The sequence below is a fragment of the Leptonychotes weddellii genome, chromosome 15 (genome assembly GCF_054177405.1).
Source record: "Leptonychotes weddellii isolate Sample4059 chromosome 15, ASM5417740v2, whole genome shotgun sequence".
NCBI lineage: Eukaryota > Metazoa > Chordata > Mammalia > Carnivora > Phocidae > Leptonychotes > Leptonychotes weddellii.
In genome coordinates this window covers 49,336,642-49,351,183 of record NC_138383.1, presented here as the reverse complement: position 1 = coordinate 49,351,183, position 14,542 = coordinate 49,336,642, and the positions used below count along the sequence as shown (strand labels likewise).

At 53.7% G+C, this 14,542-nt stretch overlaps 3 protein-coding genes across 4 annotated transcripts in view; 1 reads left to right on the top strand and 2 right to left on the bottom strand.

Moving 5' to 3' along the window:
- Window positions 1-14,542, bottom strand: part of FXR2 (FMR1 autosomal homolog 2) — a 126,668-nt gene that overhangs the window by 21,417 nt on the left and 90,709 nt on the right. The gene's annotated exons all lie outside the window — the stretch shown is intronic.
- Window positions 2,977-6,034, bottom strand: SAT2 (spermidine/spermine N1-acetyltransferase family member 2). Of its 2 annotated transcripts, XR_014140633.1 has the most exons (7): window positions 5,679-6,034; window positions 5,486-5,537; window positions 5,242-5,325; window positions 5,050-5,151; window positions 4,852-4,892; window positions 4,395-4,718; window positions 2,977-3,454 (listed from the first exon to the last, which is right to left on the bottom strand). XR_014140633.1 is itself a non-coding variant. In XM_006738891.3 (6 exons), exons 1-6 carry the CDS (start codon window positions 5,742-5,744, stop codon window positions 4,551-4,553), a joined length of 513 nt encoding a protein of 170 aa, XP_006738954.2. In that variant the 5' UTR covers window positions 5,745-6,034; the 3' UTR covers window positions 4,368-4,550. The 2 variants fall into 2 exon arrangements, 1 of the variants encoding a protein (XP_006738954.2); XM_006738891.3 differs by lacking the exon at window positions 2,977-3,454 and having other exon boundaries at window positions 4,368-4,718.
- Window positions 6,572-10,569, top strand: SHBG (sex hormone binding globulin). Its single transcript, XM_081805773.1, has 8 exons — window positions 6,572-7,478; window positions 7,624-7,715; window positions 7,862-8,051; window positions 8,580-8,741; window positions 8,983-9,145; window positions 9,279-9,415; window positions 9,941-10,154; window positions 10,406-10,569. Exons 1-8 carry the CDS (start codon window positions 7,365-7,367, stop codon window positions 10,552-10,554), a joined length of 1,221 nt encoding a protein of 406 aa, XP_081661899.1. The 5' UTR covers window positions 6,572-7,364; the 3' UTR covers window positions 10,555-10,569.

Genomic DNA, 14,542 nt, shown 5'->3' with positions numbered 1-14,542 from the left:
CACAAGCAGGGGGAGTGGGAGAGGGAGAAGCAGGCTTCCTGCCGAGCAGGGATCCCGATGTGGGGCTCAATCCCAGGACCCTGGGACCATGGCCTGAGCCGAAGGCAGACGCTTAACGACTGAGCCACCCATGCTCAGTCCTTTAAGCATCCAACTCTTGATTTCAGCTTAGGTCATGATCTCAGCTCAGGCTCTGTGCTCAGCATGGAGTCGGCTTGAGATTCTCTCTCTCCCTCTCCCTCTGCCCCTCCCCCTGCTCACCCTCTCTCACTCTCTCTCTCTCTAAAATATCTTTTAAAATCTAAATAATCTAAATAAATATCTAAAATATCTTTTAAAAAAAGATATTATTTATTTGAGAGAGAGTGAGAGAGAGCATGAGAGGGAGGAGGGTCAGAGGGAGATGCAGACTCCCTGCCGAGCAGGGAGCCCGATGCGGGACTCGATCCCGGGACTCCAGGATCATGACCTGAGCCGAAGGCAGTCGTTTAACCAACTGAGCCACCCAGGTGCCCCAAATAAATAAAATCTTAAAAAAAAAACCCAAAAAACTATCCATACGGCACAACTGTAAAGAGCATTTGCATTATCATAATAGCGTAAACACTAAACAGATCGAACCAGAATTATGACATATTGGAAGCGTGGATTGATGGGAAATGGGGGTGGGGGGATGGTGGGGGTGGACAAGAGAGTTAGTGGGAAGTCAATCGCTGCTGCCTGAAACAGAAGCATCAAGAAGTAGCAACACTTGCATGCTATTTTTAGTTTGAGATATACAGATGAATCCAAGACAAAACATAGTACCTGCAATTTAAACACTCAATTGAAAGTGATCGTCTCTGAAAAACTGAGGGAGTTGGAATGCTACTATTTTTTCTATCAGCCTTATAGAAGTATTTGACTGTTTATATAAAATAATGTATATCAATGATAAAAAAGTACTGATAACCTCAGGGAAGGGGGCAGCTACAGGAGGAGGTCGGTTAAGAGACTACGGCCGTTTTCAAAGATGATAGAGGAAGGGGACATAGGGATGTGAACAGATTTGAGAGATGTTTTAATTATGCTTTCTCTCTGCTCCCTTTATTTTTTTTAAGATTTTATTTTTATTTATTTATTTTTTTAAAGATTTTATTTATGTATTTGACAGAGAGAGACACAGCGAGAGAGGGAACATAAGCAGGGGGAGTGGGAGAAGGAGAAGCAGGCTTCCCGCCGAGCAGGGATCCCGATGTGGGGCTCGATCCCAGGACCCTGGGATCATGACCTGAGCCGAAGACAGACACTTAACTGACTGAGCCACCCAGGCACCCCTAAGGTTTTATTTTTTTAAGTAATCCCTACACCCACTGTGGGTCTGGAACTCACAACCCCGAGCTCGAAAGTTATATGGCTCACCACTGAGCCAACCAAGCGCCCCTCTATGCTCCCTTTATTGTTATTTATTTTTAAATATTTTATTTACTGGGGAGCCTGGGTGGCTCAGTGGGTTAAGCGTCTGCCTTTGGCTCAGCTCATGATCTAGGGGTCCTGGGATCGAGTCCTGTGTTGTGCTCCTTGCTCAGCAGGGAGTCTGCTTCTCCCTCTGCCTCTGCCCCTCCCTCTGCTCGTGCTCTCTCTCTCTCTCTCTCATGAGCACGTATGTGGACTCTCAAGTAAATAAATAAAATCTTAAAAAAAAAAGATACGTTAAAAAATAATAAATATTTTATTTATTTAAGAGAGAGAGCTTGAGTTGGGGGGAGGGCCGAGGGAGAGAGAATCTCAAGCAGACTCCTTACTGAGTGCGGAGCCCAACTCGGGGCTTGATCCCAGGACCCTGAGATCATGACCTGAGCCAAAACCAAGAGACAGATGCTTAACTGACTGAGCCACCCAGGTGTCCCTCCATGTTCCCTTTAAGAAGTCCTCCCCCTCAGTGCCCTCCCCTTTGTTCTCCCTGCCAAGGCCAGAATCCAGGTCCTTATCACCTCATACTGATTACGCCCAACATCTGATAGAATCACCTCGTAGGTAAGAGGCTAATGAGGTGACGAGTGGGCAGGAGCCCAAGGCGAGGCTGTCGCTGAGAACAGAATGACGCTGGAATGCAGACATCCGTGAAAATTGGCCAAGACAGGGGCCAAGGCAAGAGAATAACGTGAAAATCATAAACTCTGAAAAGCAAAAGCAAAACAAGATGGGGCAAGATGAAATTTGGCAGTATTGCTTCCTAGTTTATGCCCTTTTCTTCTGCATGAAGTTTTAAAGTATTCTATTCTAGGGGCACCTGGGTGGCTCAGTCATTACGCAGCTGCCTTCAGCTCGGGTCATGATCCCAGAGTCCTGGGATCGAGCCCCGCATTGGGCTCCCTGCTCGGCGGGAAGCCTGCTTCTCCCTCTAACACTCCCCCTGCTTGTGTTCCCTCTCTCACTGTCAAATAAATAAATTAAAAAAAAAAAAAAGATATATTGGGCGCCTGGGTGGCTCAGTTGGTTAAGCGACTGCCTTCGGCTCAGGTCATGATCCTGGAGTCCCGGGATCGAGTCCCACGGCGGGCTCCCTGCTCAGCAGGGGGTCTGCCTCTCTCTCTCTGACCCTCCCCCCTCTCATGCTCTCTATTTCATTCTCTCTCTCAAATAAATAAATAAAATCTTAAAAATAAATAAATAAATAAAAAGAAAAAAAAAAGATATAAATCCCTGTCAGATTGAGATGGGCCAAGGCCATGAGACTGGATTTTTCTGGCTCCCAGCTGTGGAAGGGGTTGACCAGCTTCATTATCTCTTGATCAAGATTGTCCTAAAGGCCCTTTTGCTCTAAATTGGTTTTAAGGGCCCCAAATTGGCACCACTCAGGAAGAGTTGAGCCCCTGATGTGTTCTGTTCGGCCAAATCTTTTTTTTTTTTTTTAATTTAAATTTTAAGGTGGATCTTCAATTCTCTACATTTCCATAGAAATCTAGAGATCCCGTTTCTTACAATGTACACATTTATATTACCTGCCTGCCCCCTTTCAGTGTCTAAATTATGGCCATGTAACCAATGGTTCATCAACAAGGAATAATATGCCACCGTCAGAAGTGATGACAGATGCATGTTTATTTTTATTTTTATTTATTTATTTATTTTAAGATTTTATTTATTCATTTGACAGAGATAGATACAACGAGAGAGGGAACACAAGCAGGGGGAGAGGGAGAGGCAGAAGCAGGCTTCCCGCGGAGCAGGGAGCCTGACATGGGGCTCGACCCCAGGACCCTGGGATCATGACCTGAGCCGAAGGCAGACGCTTAACGACTGAGCCACCCAGGCGCCCCCAGATGCATGTTTAATAGCATAGGAACATAGAAGTTTCTGATATATTGTTAAAAAGTATATGATCCCGGGGCGCCTGGTTCCACAGCTGTACAGTATGTGTCTCTTGATCTCGGGGTCATGAGTTTGAGCCCCACGTTGGGTGTAGAGCTCACTAAAAGAAAAAGAAAGGTAGGGCGCCTGGGTGGCTCAGTTGGTTAAGCAACTGCCTTCGGCTCAGGTCGTGATCCTGGAGTCCAGGGATCGAGTCCCACATAGGCTCCCTGCTCGGCGGGGAGCCTGCTTCTCCCTCTGACCCTCCTCCCTCTCATGCTCTCTGTCTCTCATTCTCTCTGTCTCAAATAAATGAATAAAATCTTAAAAAAAAAAGAAAAAGAAAGGTATATGATCCCACCTCTACTCACTTAATTATGTGTATATACAGACACTGAAAAAAAATCTGCAGAATTGATACCAAAGGGTTAACAACACTTACGTAGGTAAGGTTATGGATTCTATTTTTATTTTATATGTACGTTCCAATTTTCCTACAAGAAACCCACAGTACCTGTGTAATAGGGGTTAATTATGAAAGTAGGACAGGAGCTTGTCTCCCTCCTTCTCTCCATGGGTCCTAGAGGTCTGTTTGGTTTTCCTGAACTGAAAATAAGGACTTTGTGACTTTTGAAAAAGAGAAAGTGCTGGTGAGCTGATTTTTTTTTTGGAAGTTGAGGCAAGTGTTCCTTCCCTGCACCCCCAAAACACCACCAGCAGGTGGCAGTCTGCTCCATGGGTTGAGCCACTGGGCCGGCCTCAGCCTGGGGTCCTGCACCTTGCAGTCCAGACACTGGAGGCCTTTGTCTGGGTCCCAAAGTGGGACCGACAAGCCTGATGTGCCAAGCTGGCCCCTTGCTCTTCTTTTCTCTATATTTCACAGATCAGAGCCAACACTTGGCCCTCTGAGGGTGAACGTCGCCTTGGGCCCACCTTTACCCCCTGAAGCAGCATCCCCCTCTCCACACACACACCAGGAGACCAGAACATTCCAGAAGGGTCTCGGGGTGTCTGAAGCTTATCGAGTCACGCGCTTACAGTAATTCTGCTTTATTTCTCACCCTCAACAAGGAGGAGGAAAGGCCTCCGCCCGGATACTGCTCTGCTCCTAATTTGGGGATAGCCACTCGCAACCTCTCTTCCTTCAGGGAGGCCTGTGCAGAGGACTTGAGCTGGTGGGGAAGGAGGTCGACCCCGGAGATCCCCAAGGAATGGCCTCACTTTCCCGCCAACTTCCTCATGGCCTCTCCTTCGAAGCGAAAGGCATGCCAGCCCTCGGTTTCAGTCAGATCCTGGGCTCCCAGGGCCTTGTACAAGGCCATGGCCCTCTGGTTCCAGTCCAGGACTGCGAGGCGGAACTGGGAACAGCCCTGATCCAGGGCCACCTGTGGGAGAAGACATCGCTGACTTTTCCTTCCAAAAAGGAAAAGGCTTTTTCACCCTGCATTGGACTGCTGTGCTGCCCCTTACCTGCTTGCTTTTCCAGGGCCTAACTCACCACCCCATCCCTCGCCTCACCTGAGCCACCTTTTTTATTATTTCGGAGCCAATCCCCTGACCTGTTGTGGGGAAAACGAGAGAAAACAAAAAGGGGGCGGGAGGAGGGGTCATTTCCATTGAAGGGACTCAGAAGAGGCCATAAGGCTGGGGTTAGGGGGCAGGGGATGGAGGTTGGGTCTGGGTGGCTTTCCTCCCGCCCTGGCCCCAGTTCAGTACCCCTACATTCCGGCGTCACATAGATGTCTTCCAGATAAACGTTGCGCCCCTTCCACGTGCTGTAGATGAAGTAATACAGCCCATAACCCACCACACGGGGCCCTGAGATGGAGACAGAAGAGGGCACTGGGCGCCTGGGAGGGACCTCTGAGAGCGCCGGGACGGGACCCTCCGAGGCCCTGCTGGTCTTACCCTGCGGCTCCCCGGGGGCGGGAAGGACCTCAGCCACCAAACAGTGATAGAAGGGGTTCCCTCCGAAGCCATCTGCTCTCAGGGCTGCGGAGATGGGGATTGTGGCAAAGAGACAGAGAAAGGGCCTGGGTGTGCGCCCGCCCGGCCTGGAGCTAGGGCCTTGGGGACCCATCCCTCCCTTCCGCCCTCCCCCCCCCAGCCCGCCGCCGCCGCCTGGGCCAGGACGCGGGTGCCGGGCCCCCACCTTCTTCGCTGATCTGCACCTGCTCCGAGAGTTTCTCGTACTCGGCCAGTTCCTACGGCAGCGGGGGACAGAGGCCGGATCAGGGCAGGGGACCCCTCCCGAGGCGGCCCCGACTCCTCGCCTGCCCCCCTCCCCCGGCCGCGCCGCCCGCACCCCCTCGGGGGGCCCCCGGTTCCTGGCCCGCAGGCGTCACCCGAATCAGCCTCAGGATATGTCCACAGTCTCCCTCTTCGGCCTCTCGGATCCGCACGGAGGCCATCTCGATCCCCGCCGTCTGGGACTGAAGTCCGGGCCCCTCCCCTCCTGTCCTGCAGGCAGGGGGCCTGCGAAAGGGCCTACGCACCGGGCCGGGACAGCCTGGGGGCGCCGCGGGCTGGGGCCCGGGAGGCTGGTGGGCGTGCGGGGGGTGCTCTCGGCGCCGCACCCCTGCACCCGCGGGGAGCCGGGGGAGTGCTCAGCGCCGGGGGCGCGGGGGGGATCCTCTCGGCGCCGCACCCCTACACCGACCCGGGGCCCTGGGAATGCTCAGCACCTGGGGCGGCGGGGGGGGGATCCTCTCGGCGCCGCACCCCTGCACCCTCCCGGGACGCGTCCCCCCAGCCAATCAGCTGGCAGAACAGGCACGCCCCGAGGCCCTAGCCCTGTCCCCCGCCGCCAGCCCCGTAACTGGGCCCCCGGGCAGGGCTCAAGGCTGGACTGCCCGCTCCCTCGCTGTTGTCGCCCGGGTGTCCCAGCCTCTGTGGGTGAAACCCCGCAGTTCAAAAGTCACCTCCCCTGGCCTTCCCTAAGTGAAGGGTGCAGTGATTTTCTGCTGTACCCTTCAGTCACGCTCACCCATCCAAGGGCCCCCGCGACCCTGGGTGAGTCCTAAGTCCCCCAGCTCCGAGAGCTGTCTCCTAGGGGGTCTTGAGTGGCTCCAGGTGTCCTTTTTCTCGGCGCACTGGGATTTCAAAACGGGTCAGGCAGAGGGTGATGCATTTCTATTGGTAGATGGTGAAATCCGAAATAAATGGAGAAGAGGAGATAATTTGGAGTGGGGGACGGGCCTTTTCTTAGTAGCCACTAAATCACAGTCAGGGACAGAACCTCCCTCTGAGGCCAGCCTCAGAGGCCTGGGAAAACACTGAGGGAGGAGCTCAGAGCCGACACCAGGCACCGTGCCTGCGTTATCTCAATGAGTCCTCCCTACAGTAACCCCATAAAGTAGGTACTATGTTTCACATTTTATGAACAAGGACACTAACAAGCACCATGAGTGGAATGACTTGACCAGACTCACCCAGCCGGATATTTAGTATCGCAGGTCTCAGCCATAGTTCCTTTTTTTTTTTTTTAGGATTTTATTTATTTGAGAGAGGGAGCATGAGAGGGGTGGAGGAGCAGAGGGAGAGGGAGCAGCAGGTTCCCCGCTGAGCAGGTGGGGCTTGATCCCAGGACCCCCGGATCATGACCTGAGCCCAAGGCAGATGCTTCACTGACCGAGCCACCCAGGCGCCCCTCAGCTGTAGTTCTGACAGAGGATGCTCCTTGGGGTGCGGGCAGGACTGTTTCTGGACCTCAGGCCCGCAGAGGCAGCCTCCCCAGGTGGGCAGAAGGCTTCAAGGACCCAAGTCAGGCTGTAGAGAAGGAGTGGGGAAGTGGGGTATCTTGTCCGAGTTCATACACTTTCCCGGCAGGGGGAGTGTAGTGAAGGAACTCTGTCCCTCCCCCCGAGTTGTCCTCAGAGGGGTCAGAGGGGCCAGAGGGTCAGTGCCCGGTCTCCTGCCCCCCTTCTTCCCCCCGGGGCAACCTTTAACCCAACACCAACTACAGAAAGGCTGCCTGCCCCCACACATTCTCCCCAGAGCTCTCTGAGCCACAGAGAGGACCGCAGCTGACCATGGAGGGCAGAGGCCCGCTGGTCACATCGCCGCGGTGGCTGTCACTGCTGTTGTTACTGCTTCCACCTCCCGGCCACCAGGGACAGGCCCCGAGACATGGTCTCTCCACCCAGGTGCGGCTGTTGGGATGGGGTGCTCAGCCCGCGTGCGGGACTAAGTGAGCTGCACTTGGCTCAGCTCCTGCCTTCTTTTCCTCCCCGCCCCCCCCACCTCTCCGTCCATCCTCACTCTACCTTGTTTGTTTTCTCTCGTGGACAGAGGGTCCAGGACCCCCCTGCTGTGCACCTCAGCAATGGCTCAGGACAAGAGCCTATCAGCATCATGACTTTTGACTTCACCAAGATCAGGAAGTATGAGGTTGACCTAGCCCCCTGACGGAGTCCCTGACCCTACCTTCCCTCCCTCGGATCTTCTCCCTGCCTCCAGCCTCCCCCACCCCACTTTTACCCCCAGAGGGCATGCCCCATACACAGTCTTTCCTTCTCTGTCCTTCCAGAAGCTCTTCCTCCTTTGAGCTTCGAACCTGGGATCCAGAGGGAGTGATTTTTTATGGCGATACCAACCCAGACGATGACTGGTTTGTGCTAGGACTTCGAGATGGCAGGTCTGAGATCCAGCTGCACAATCAGCTGGCCCAGCTTACAGTGGGCACGGGGCCCCGGCTGGACGATGGCAGGTGGCACCAGGTAAGCCAGATCCGGTCCCAAGGGGAGGGGTGTCCCGAGCTGGTCCACAGAAGGGGAACAGAAAGGAGTTTTCAGGCATCCCTTTCCCACTGTCACCTTATTCAATCTGCACAAAACCTCCATGGAGTTGCTATGCTTGTCCCCGGTTTTCCGGATGGGAGTTCTGAGGCTCACGGCCCGAGTGAGCCAAGGATGCTGGCTGACTCCACGAGTCTATGGTCTTTTTTTTTTTTTTTAAGATTTTATTTATTTATTTGACAGAGAGAGACACAGTGAGAGAGGGAACACGAGCAGGGGGAGTGGGAGAGGGAGAAGCAGGCTTCCCGCGGAGCAGGGAGCCCGATGTGGGGCTCGATCCCAGGACCCTGGGATCACGACCTGAGCCGAAGGCAGATGCTTAGTGCCTGAGCCACCCAGGCGCCCCACGAGTCCATGTTCTTTCTGCTATACTTGGCCGCTTCTGAAGAAGAAAGTGGTGGAGGCAGGCCACAGAGGTTCTGATTGGGCTCCGCTCCTTCCTCCCTGCAGTTGGAAGTGAAGATCCTTGACGATTCGCTGCTACTGAGTGTGGACAGGGAGGAGGTGCTGCGCCTGAGACAGGTCTCTGGGCCCCTGGCCAGCAAACCCCAGCCCATCGTCAGAATTGCACTGGGGGGACTCCTGTTCCCCGTCTCCAGCCTCCGTTTGCCGGTAACTACATCACAGGGCTGGGGACCGACCAAAGCTGTTGAAGTGTGGCTGGCTGGGGGACCGTGGGGGTCCAAGGCCACACTTTGAGCGAGCGAGAGAGAGAGAGAGAGAGAGCGAGAGAGAGCTGCGTGGGAGAGGCCAAGTGCTTGTGACTCACAGCGGAGTAAACTGAGGGTGGGGAGGGGCTCTGATGTCTTGAAGGCCACATCCCTGCGTCTTCCCTTCCCTCCACCGGCTCCAGCTGGTCCCTGCCCTGGATGGCTGCCTGCGCCGGGGTAACTGGCTGGACCCACAGGCCCAGACCTCGGGATCTGCTCCTACTAGCAGCCTCAGAAGCTGTGCCGTCGAGTCCCAACCTGGGACGTTCTTCCCACCAGGGACCCGTGCAGAATTCAATCTCCAAGGTAAAGGCTGTTTTTCCCTGCACGGCCAGCTCTGTGTCTGCCTTCCCCTGTCACCCTCCTGGCACTCGCTGCCTCCCTCCATGAGTCCCCAGCCTTGAGTCCTCAGGGGGATCACTTCTCCCCCCTCCCCCAGACATTCCCCAGCCTCATGTCGAGCCCTGGGCCTTTTCTCTGGACCTGGGACTCCAGCTGGCAGCAGGCTCCGGCCGCCTCCTTGCCCTTGGGACCCCAGAAAACCCTTCTCGGCTCAGCCTCCACCTCCAAGATCAAGTAAGAGTGGGCGCTGCCTGTATTCAGTGGAGCCTGGGAGCAGCGGAGGGGGAGCGGGGGGACATTCCAAGTTGTCAATGTTAGGAAAGCTTAAGGTGGGGGGGGTAGAGACGCATCCTGAAGCTGCCCACAGCAAGCAAATGACATTTTATTTATTTATTTATTTATTTATTTATTTATTTATTTATTTATTTATTAGATTTTATGTTTAAGGACTCTCTACACCCAACATGGGGCTCCAACTCACAACCCCGAGATCAAGAGTCGCAGGCTCTGTGAAGTCAGCCAGCCAGGCACCCCTACAAATGGCTTTTATCTAGATTGTATTGACTTGGGAGAGGTGTGGTTTTATGGAATATCAAGCCAGGGAAATCGAGGCAGCATTTAGGTGATTGAAATGGTCGGCAGACAGACGGTAGGGCACAGAGGTCCCACTGAGGCAGTAAGGGATGGGGCCCCAGGGAGCTGATGCGGTTCATTCTTTCCACTCCCCCCCCACCAATCCCTTTTCCGCACACTCTGCAGAAGGTGGTGCTGTCCTCTGGGTTGGGGCCAGAGCTGGATCTGCCCCTGGTCTTGGGACTCCCTCTTCAGCTGAAGCTGGCTGCATCCGAGGTGGTCTTGAGCCAGGGGTCTAAGAAGGAGATCCTTGCTTTACCTGCCTTGGACTCGGACCTTGCCTCCCTCCTCAAGCTCTGGGTCCAGCCGCAGGGGCGCCTCTTCCTGGGGGCTCTGTCAGGTAAGACAGGGACGTTCGTGTTCCTCAGCACACCACTGGAAATAGCTAGAGGGAAAGGAAAAGACAGGCAAGCGTGTGGTTTTAGGGGAAGGAAACTTCTGGAAAGGGAGAAGAGAGGCCACAAGAAGAGAAGGGATAAAGGGCAGTGGGAGAAAGTGCTTTAAAAAACTTGAGGCAGAGAGCTGGGAAAGTGGGGGGCAGCCTGTGGGTCCAAGCTGCCCTAAGGTCCCCTCCGTGCCCCCTCCCTCTAGGAGAGGTCTCTTCTGCCTCCTTTTGCTTGGATGGCCTTTGGGCACAAGGCCAGAAGCTGGACGTGGACCGGGCCCTGAGCAGAAGTCAGGACATCTGGACTCACAGCTGTCCCCAGGGCCCAAACAGTAGCACCAGCACCACCCATTAAATCCCCACCTAAGAATCCCCTTGAATGTTGCTCATTCATTTATTCAACAAGTATTCACTGGGCGTCTGCAATGTACCAGGCGCCCTGCTGAGCAGTGGGTTGTCCTGATGAGTAAAAGCGACCCAGGTTCCTGGCCTCTGAGCGCTCACGGTCCCCGGGGGGGGGCAGGCATCCAGCAAAGACTCACAAGTAAGTGGATGATTGGAAACCCAATAAGCGCCATAAAGGAAGGTCAGCTTTCTCGCGCCGAGGCTGGTCCTGAGAGGTCCAGAGGGGAGGGAAGCAATGGAATTCTCTGGTCCTTGAGATGGGCCACTGCTGTGCAAGGAAGAAGCAGCAGGGGGTGTGAGAGAGCCATGGAGACAGCGGGGCAGGGGTTCTGGGAAAAGGGGTGGAAACAGCCGGGAGAGAGAAAAAAAGGAGTGGAGCCTGGGGCGAAGCAGCCTGCATCTCTCCCGGTCTTGGTCCACTTGCTGCATTCCCAGACGAATTCGTCTCTACTCCATTAAACAAGAGCTGGTTTATGCTGGTCCCAGCTGGGAAAAACAGACAGATTCAGGAATATCTCTGCCTTCAAAGAATATGGTGACTCAGCCCTCAGCCCCCAGACCTCTGCCGAATCCTGGTGCCCCAGCCCCTACCCAGGGCACGCACCCTCCTGTCTCAGCCCCTAGCTTCCTGGGAAACCTTTAAGCCCGGACCCCCAGCCCCCTAGGGAGCCCTGGGGCTCCATCCCTCAGTCCCCACCTCTCAATCCTCATCCCTCTCTAGAGCTGTTGACCCATCCCCCATCTCCAGAACCCATGGGGATCCCAGCCTCCTGGCTTCTTAAAATGATTTTCCTACCAGTCACCCTGGCAACAGGGTGAGTCACTCATTGGACCCGCTGTCTCCTTCTGCAGGGATCAGCCAGGACCTAAATGACCCCAGGGTAAGGAGGCTCCAGGAGAGTCTCTGGGGCTGGAAGACACAAAGCTGAGGCTTCTCCTTGGACCCTCCCAATCTTGACTTTGGTGGTCTACAGCTGCCCCCAGCAGGTGGAGTGTTCTGGAGAGCCCCGAGCAGGGCCAGGAAGCCCAAATTCAACTCTGGTCCCCTGGGCAATGTTTGGGGTCTGCCTGAGCCATTGGATATGTCCATTCAGCTGATATTTACTGGGCGCTTACTGTGTACCAGGCACTGTTCTAGGCACTGAGGATGCATTGATGAAAAAAGACACAAGCCCTGTACTTTTCTCTTTTTTTTCTTAGATTTATCTATTTGAGAGAGAGAGAGAGAGAGAATGAGCATGAGTCAGGGAGGAGCAGAGGGAAAGGGAGAGAGAAACCCTAGCGGACTCCATGCTCAGCATGGAGCCTGATGCGGGGCTCGATCCCACGACCCTGAGATCATGGACCCGAGCCAAAACCAAGAGTCGGAGGCTTAAGGAAACCGACCGCACCGCCCAGGTGCCCTCACCATCCCTGTTCTTATGGAGCTCACGGTATGGGGGCAGGGGCAGATAGCCCGTAAACAAGTAAGCAAGATCATTTCAGATAGTGGTTAGTGCTGTAAAGGGAATAATATCCTGTAACGTAAGCGAGGACAGTGGTAGACGGGCATGCATTGGCCGGGTGGTCAGGGATGGCCTCTCTAAGGCAGTGTCACTTGAGCAAAGACCTGAATAATGAAAAGAAACCAGTCCCATGGGTCCCTGGCTCAGGCGTGAGCCAGTGGGGAGGGTTAAAGGACCCTCAACACACCTGGGTCCCCATCAAGGGGTGGTCCTGAGCAGCAACCTCCTGAACTTTTGTCCCTGAGGATTCTCCCAGGGCCTGGCTTTTCTCTCCTCCCTGCACCCCACCCTGTCCAGGACACCGCACCCCCAACCTCTCTTTCTCCGGTCTGCCCTAGATTCCAGGATTCCTGATTACCGTCCAGAGCTGTCTACGCTCTTTCATTAAGACTGACTTTGCTTTGACACAGAGGCTGCCAGGCCCCCACCAAGGGCACCTTCGGTGCCTGCCCAGTGTTCTCTGGTTCTCCCACACCCCTACAAACCTTTCTGGGGCTTGGGAGCATACCCTGCAGCCTGCAGGCCTGGTCCACCCACTCACTCCACCCTGCGTGCTGCCTCTCTCTTCCTTCCCTCCTTCTCCTTCTCCCTCCCTCTCCTTTCCCTTCTTTTAAGCAGCGAATATTGGCTGTTGACCATACGCCAAGCTCCGTGTCAGGTAGTCCACAGGGACCCCGAAGATGAGTAAGACTCACTCCTGGTCCTTGGGCGCCTGGGTGGCTCAGTTGGTTAAGCGACTGCCTTCGGCTCAGGTCATGATCCTGGAGTCCCAGGATCGAGTCCCGCATCAGGCTCCCTGCTCAGCAGGGAGTCTGCTTCTCCCTCTGACCTTCCTCCTTCTCATGCTCTCTCTCATTCTCTCTCTCTCAAATAAATAAATAAAATCTTTAAAAAAAAAAAAAAAAGACTCACTCCTGGTCCTGGAGACCCAGAGTCTTGGGAGAAAGGTAGACAGACATGGGCAATGCTTGAATAGAGATCCCTATGAAGGGCCAAGGAAACTGGCTTCGAGTTCTACCAAGGATCATCAAAGAGGTGAGCCACTGAACGTTTGAACTTGAACAAACGCCTAAATCTCTTGACTTTTCATGTTCCCCATCTACAAAATGGGAAAGTTACTCTTCTCCAAGGCTTGCTGTGAAGATTTGATGAATCATGTGGACCAGATTCCTAGCCCTGAGCTTGGCCTATAGGAAGTGTTCAGTATATGAGAGATGTTGCTTCCATCGCTATCATTAACCTCATGCATAGTTCTTGGAATAGAAGTCTGAGCCTGCCCGTATAAAAGACGAGGAAGGGTGTGCAGGGGCTGGCTCAGACGGGGTGAGGGCAGACTGAGGAGGCTCCTTGGGCCATGTGGTAAGAGGCCTTGTAGGTCCCGCTGAGGAGCCGGCAGGCTTGGTCTGGTCAGTGGCAGAACATCTGTGTTTGTCTCCTTTTTTTTTTTTTCCCCAATTGTGGCATAACATACAATTTACCATCTTTTTTTTTTTTTTTTTAAAGATTTTATTTATTTATTTGAGACAGAGAATGAGATAGACATGAAAGGGTCAGAGGGAGAAGCAGACTCCCCGCCGAGCAGGGAGCCCGATGCGGGACTCGATCCTGGGACTCCAGGATCATGACCTGAGCCGAAGGCAGTCGCTTAACCAACTGAGCCACCCAGGCGCCCCTACAATTTACCATCTTAAAAAAAAAAAAAAGATTAATTTTATTTGAGAGAGAGAGAGAGCGAGCGAGAGAGCGCATAAGCTCTACAGGGGGGAGGGGCAGAGGAAGACAGAAACACAAGCAGACTCCGAGCTGAGTGCAGAACCCGATGCGGGGCTCAATCTCACGACCCTGAGATCATGACCTGAGATGAAACCAAGAGTCGGACACTCAACCGACTGCACCACCCAGGCGCCCCACAATTTACCATCTTTTAAAAAATTTTTAAAATTTGACTCTGGTTGACTGAACTTTACCATCTTTTTCTTTTCTTTTCTTTTCTTTTTTTTTTTTTAAGATTTTATTTATTTGCGAGAGAGAGAATGAGAGAGAGCATGAGAGGGAGGAGGGTCAGAGGGAGAAACAGACTCCCGGCTGAGCAGGGAGCCCGATGCGGGACTCGATCCCGGGAGTCCAGGATCATGACCTGAGCCGAAGGCAGTCGCCCAACCAACTGAGCCACCCAGGCGCCCTGAACTTTACCATCTTAATTATTTTTATGGCTCAGTGGTGTTTGAGTTTCTCAGTTTGGGGCAACCATCACCACCATCCATCTCCAGAACTCTTCATCTTGCAAAACCGAAACTCTGTGCCCATTAAATAAGAACCCTCCACCCCCCCATCCCCACATCTGTGTGTTGGAGTTCTCTTCTTTCTTCTTGTCTCTGCAAAGACCTATCTTGTTGGGAGCCCAGATAGCCAAATCCCTGGGATTTTCGGGGG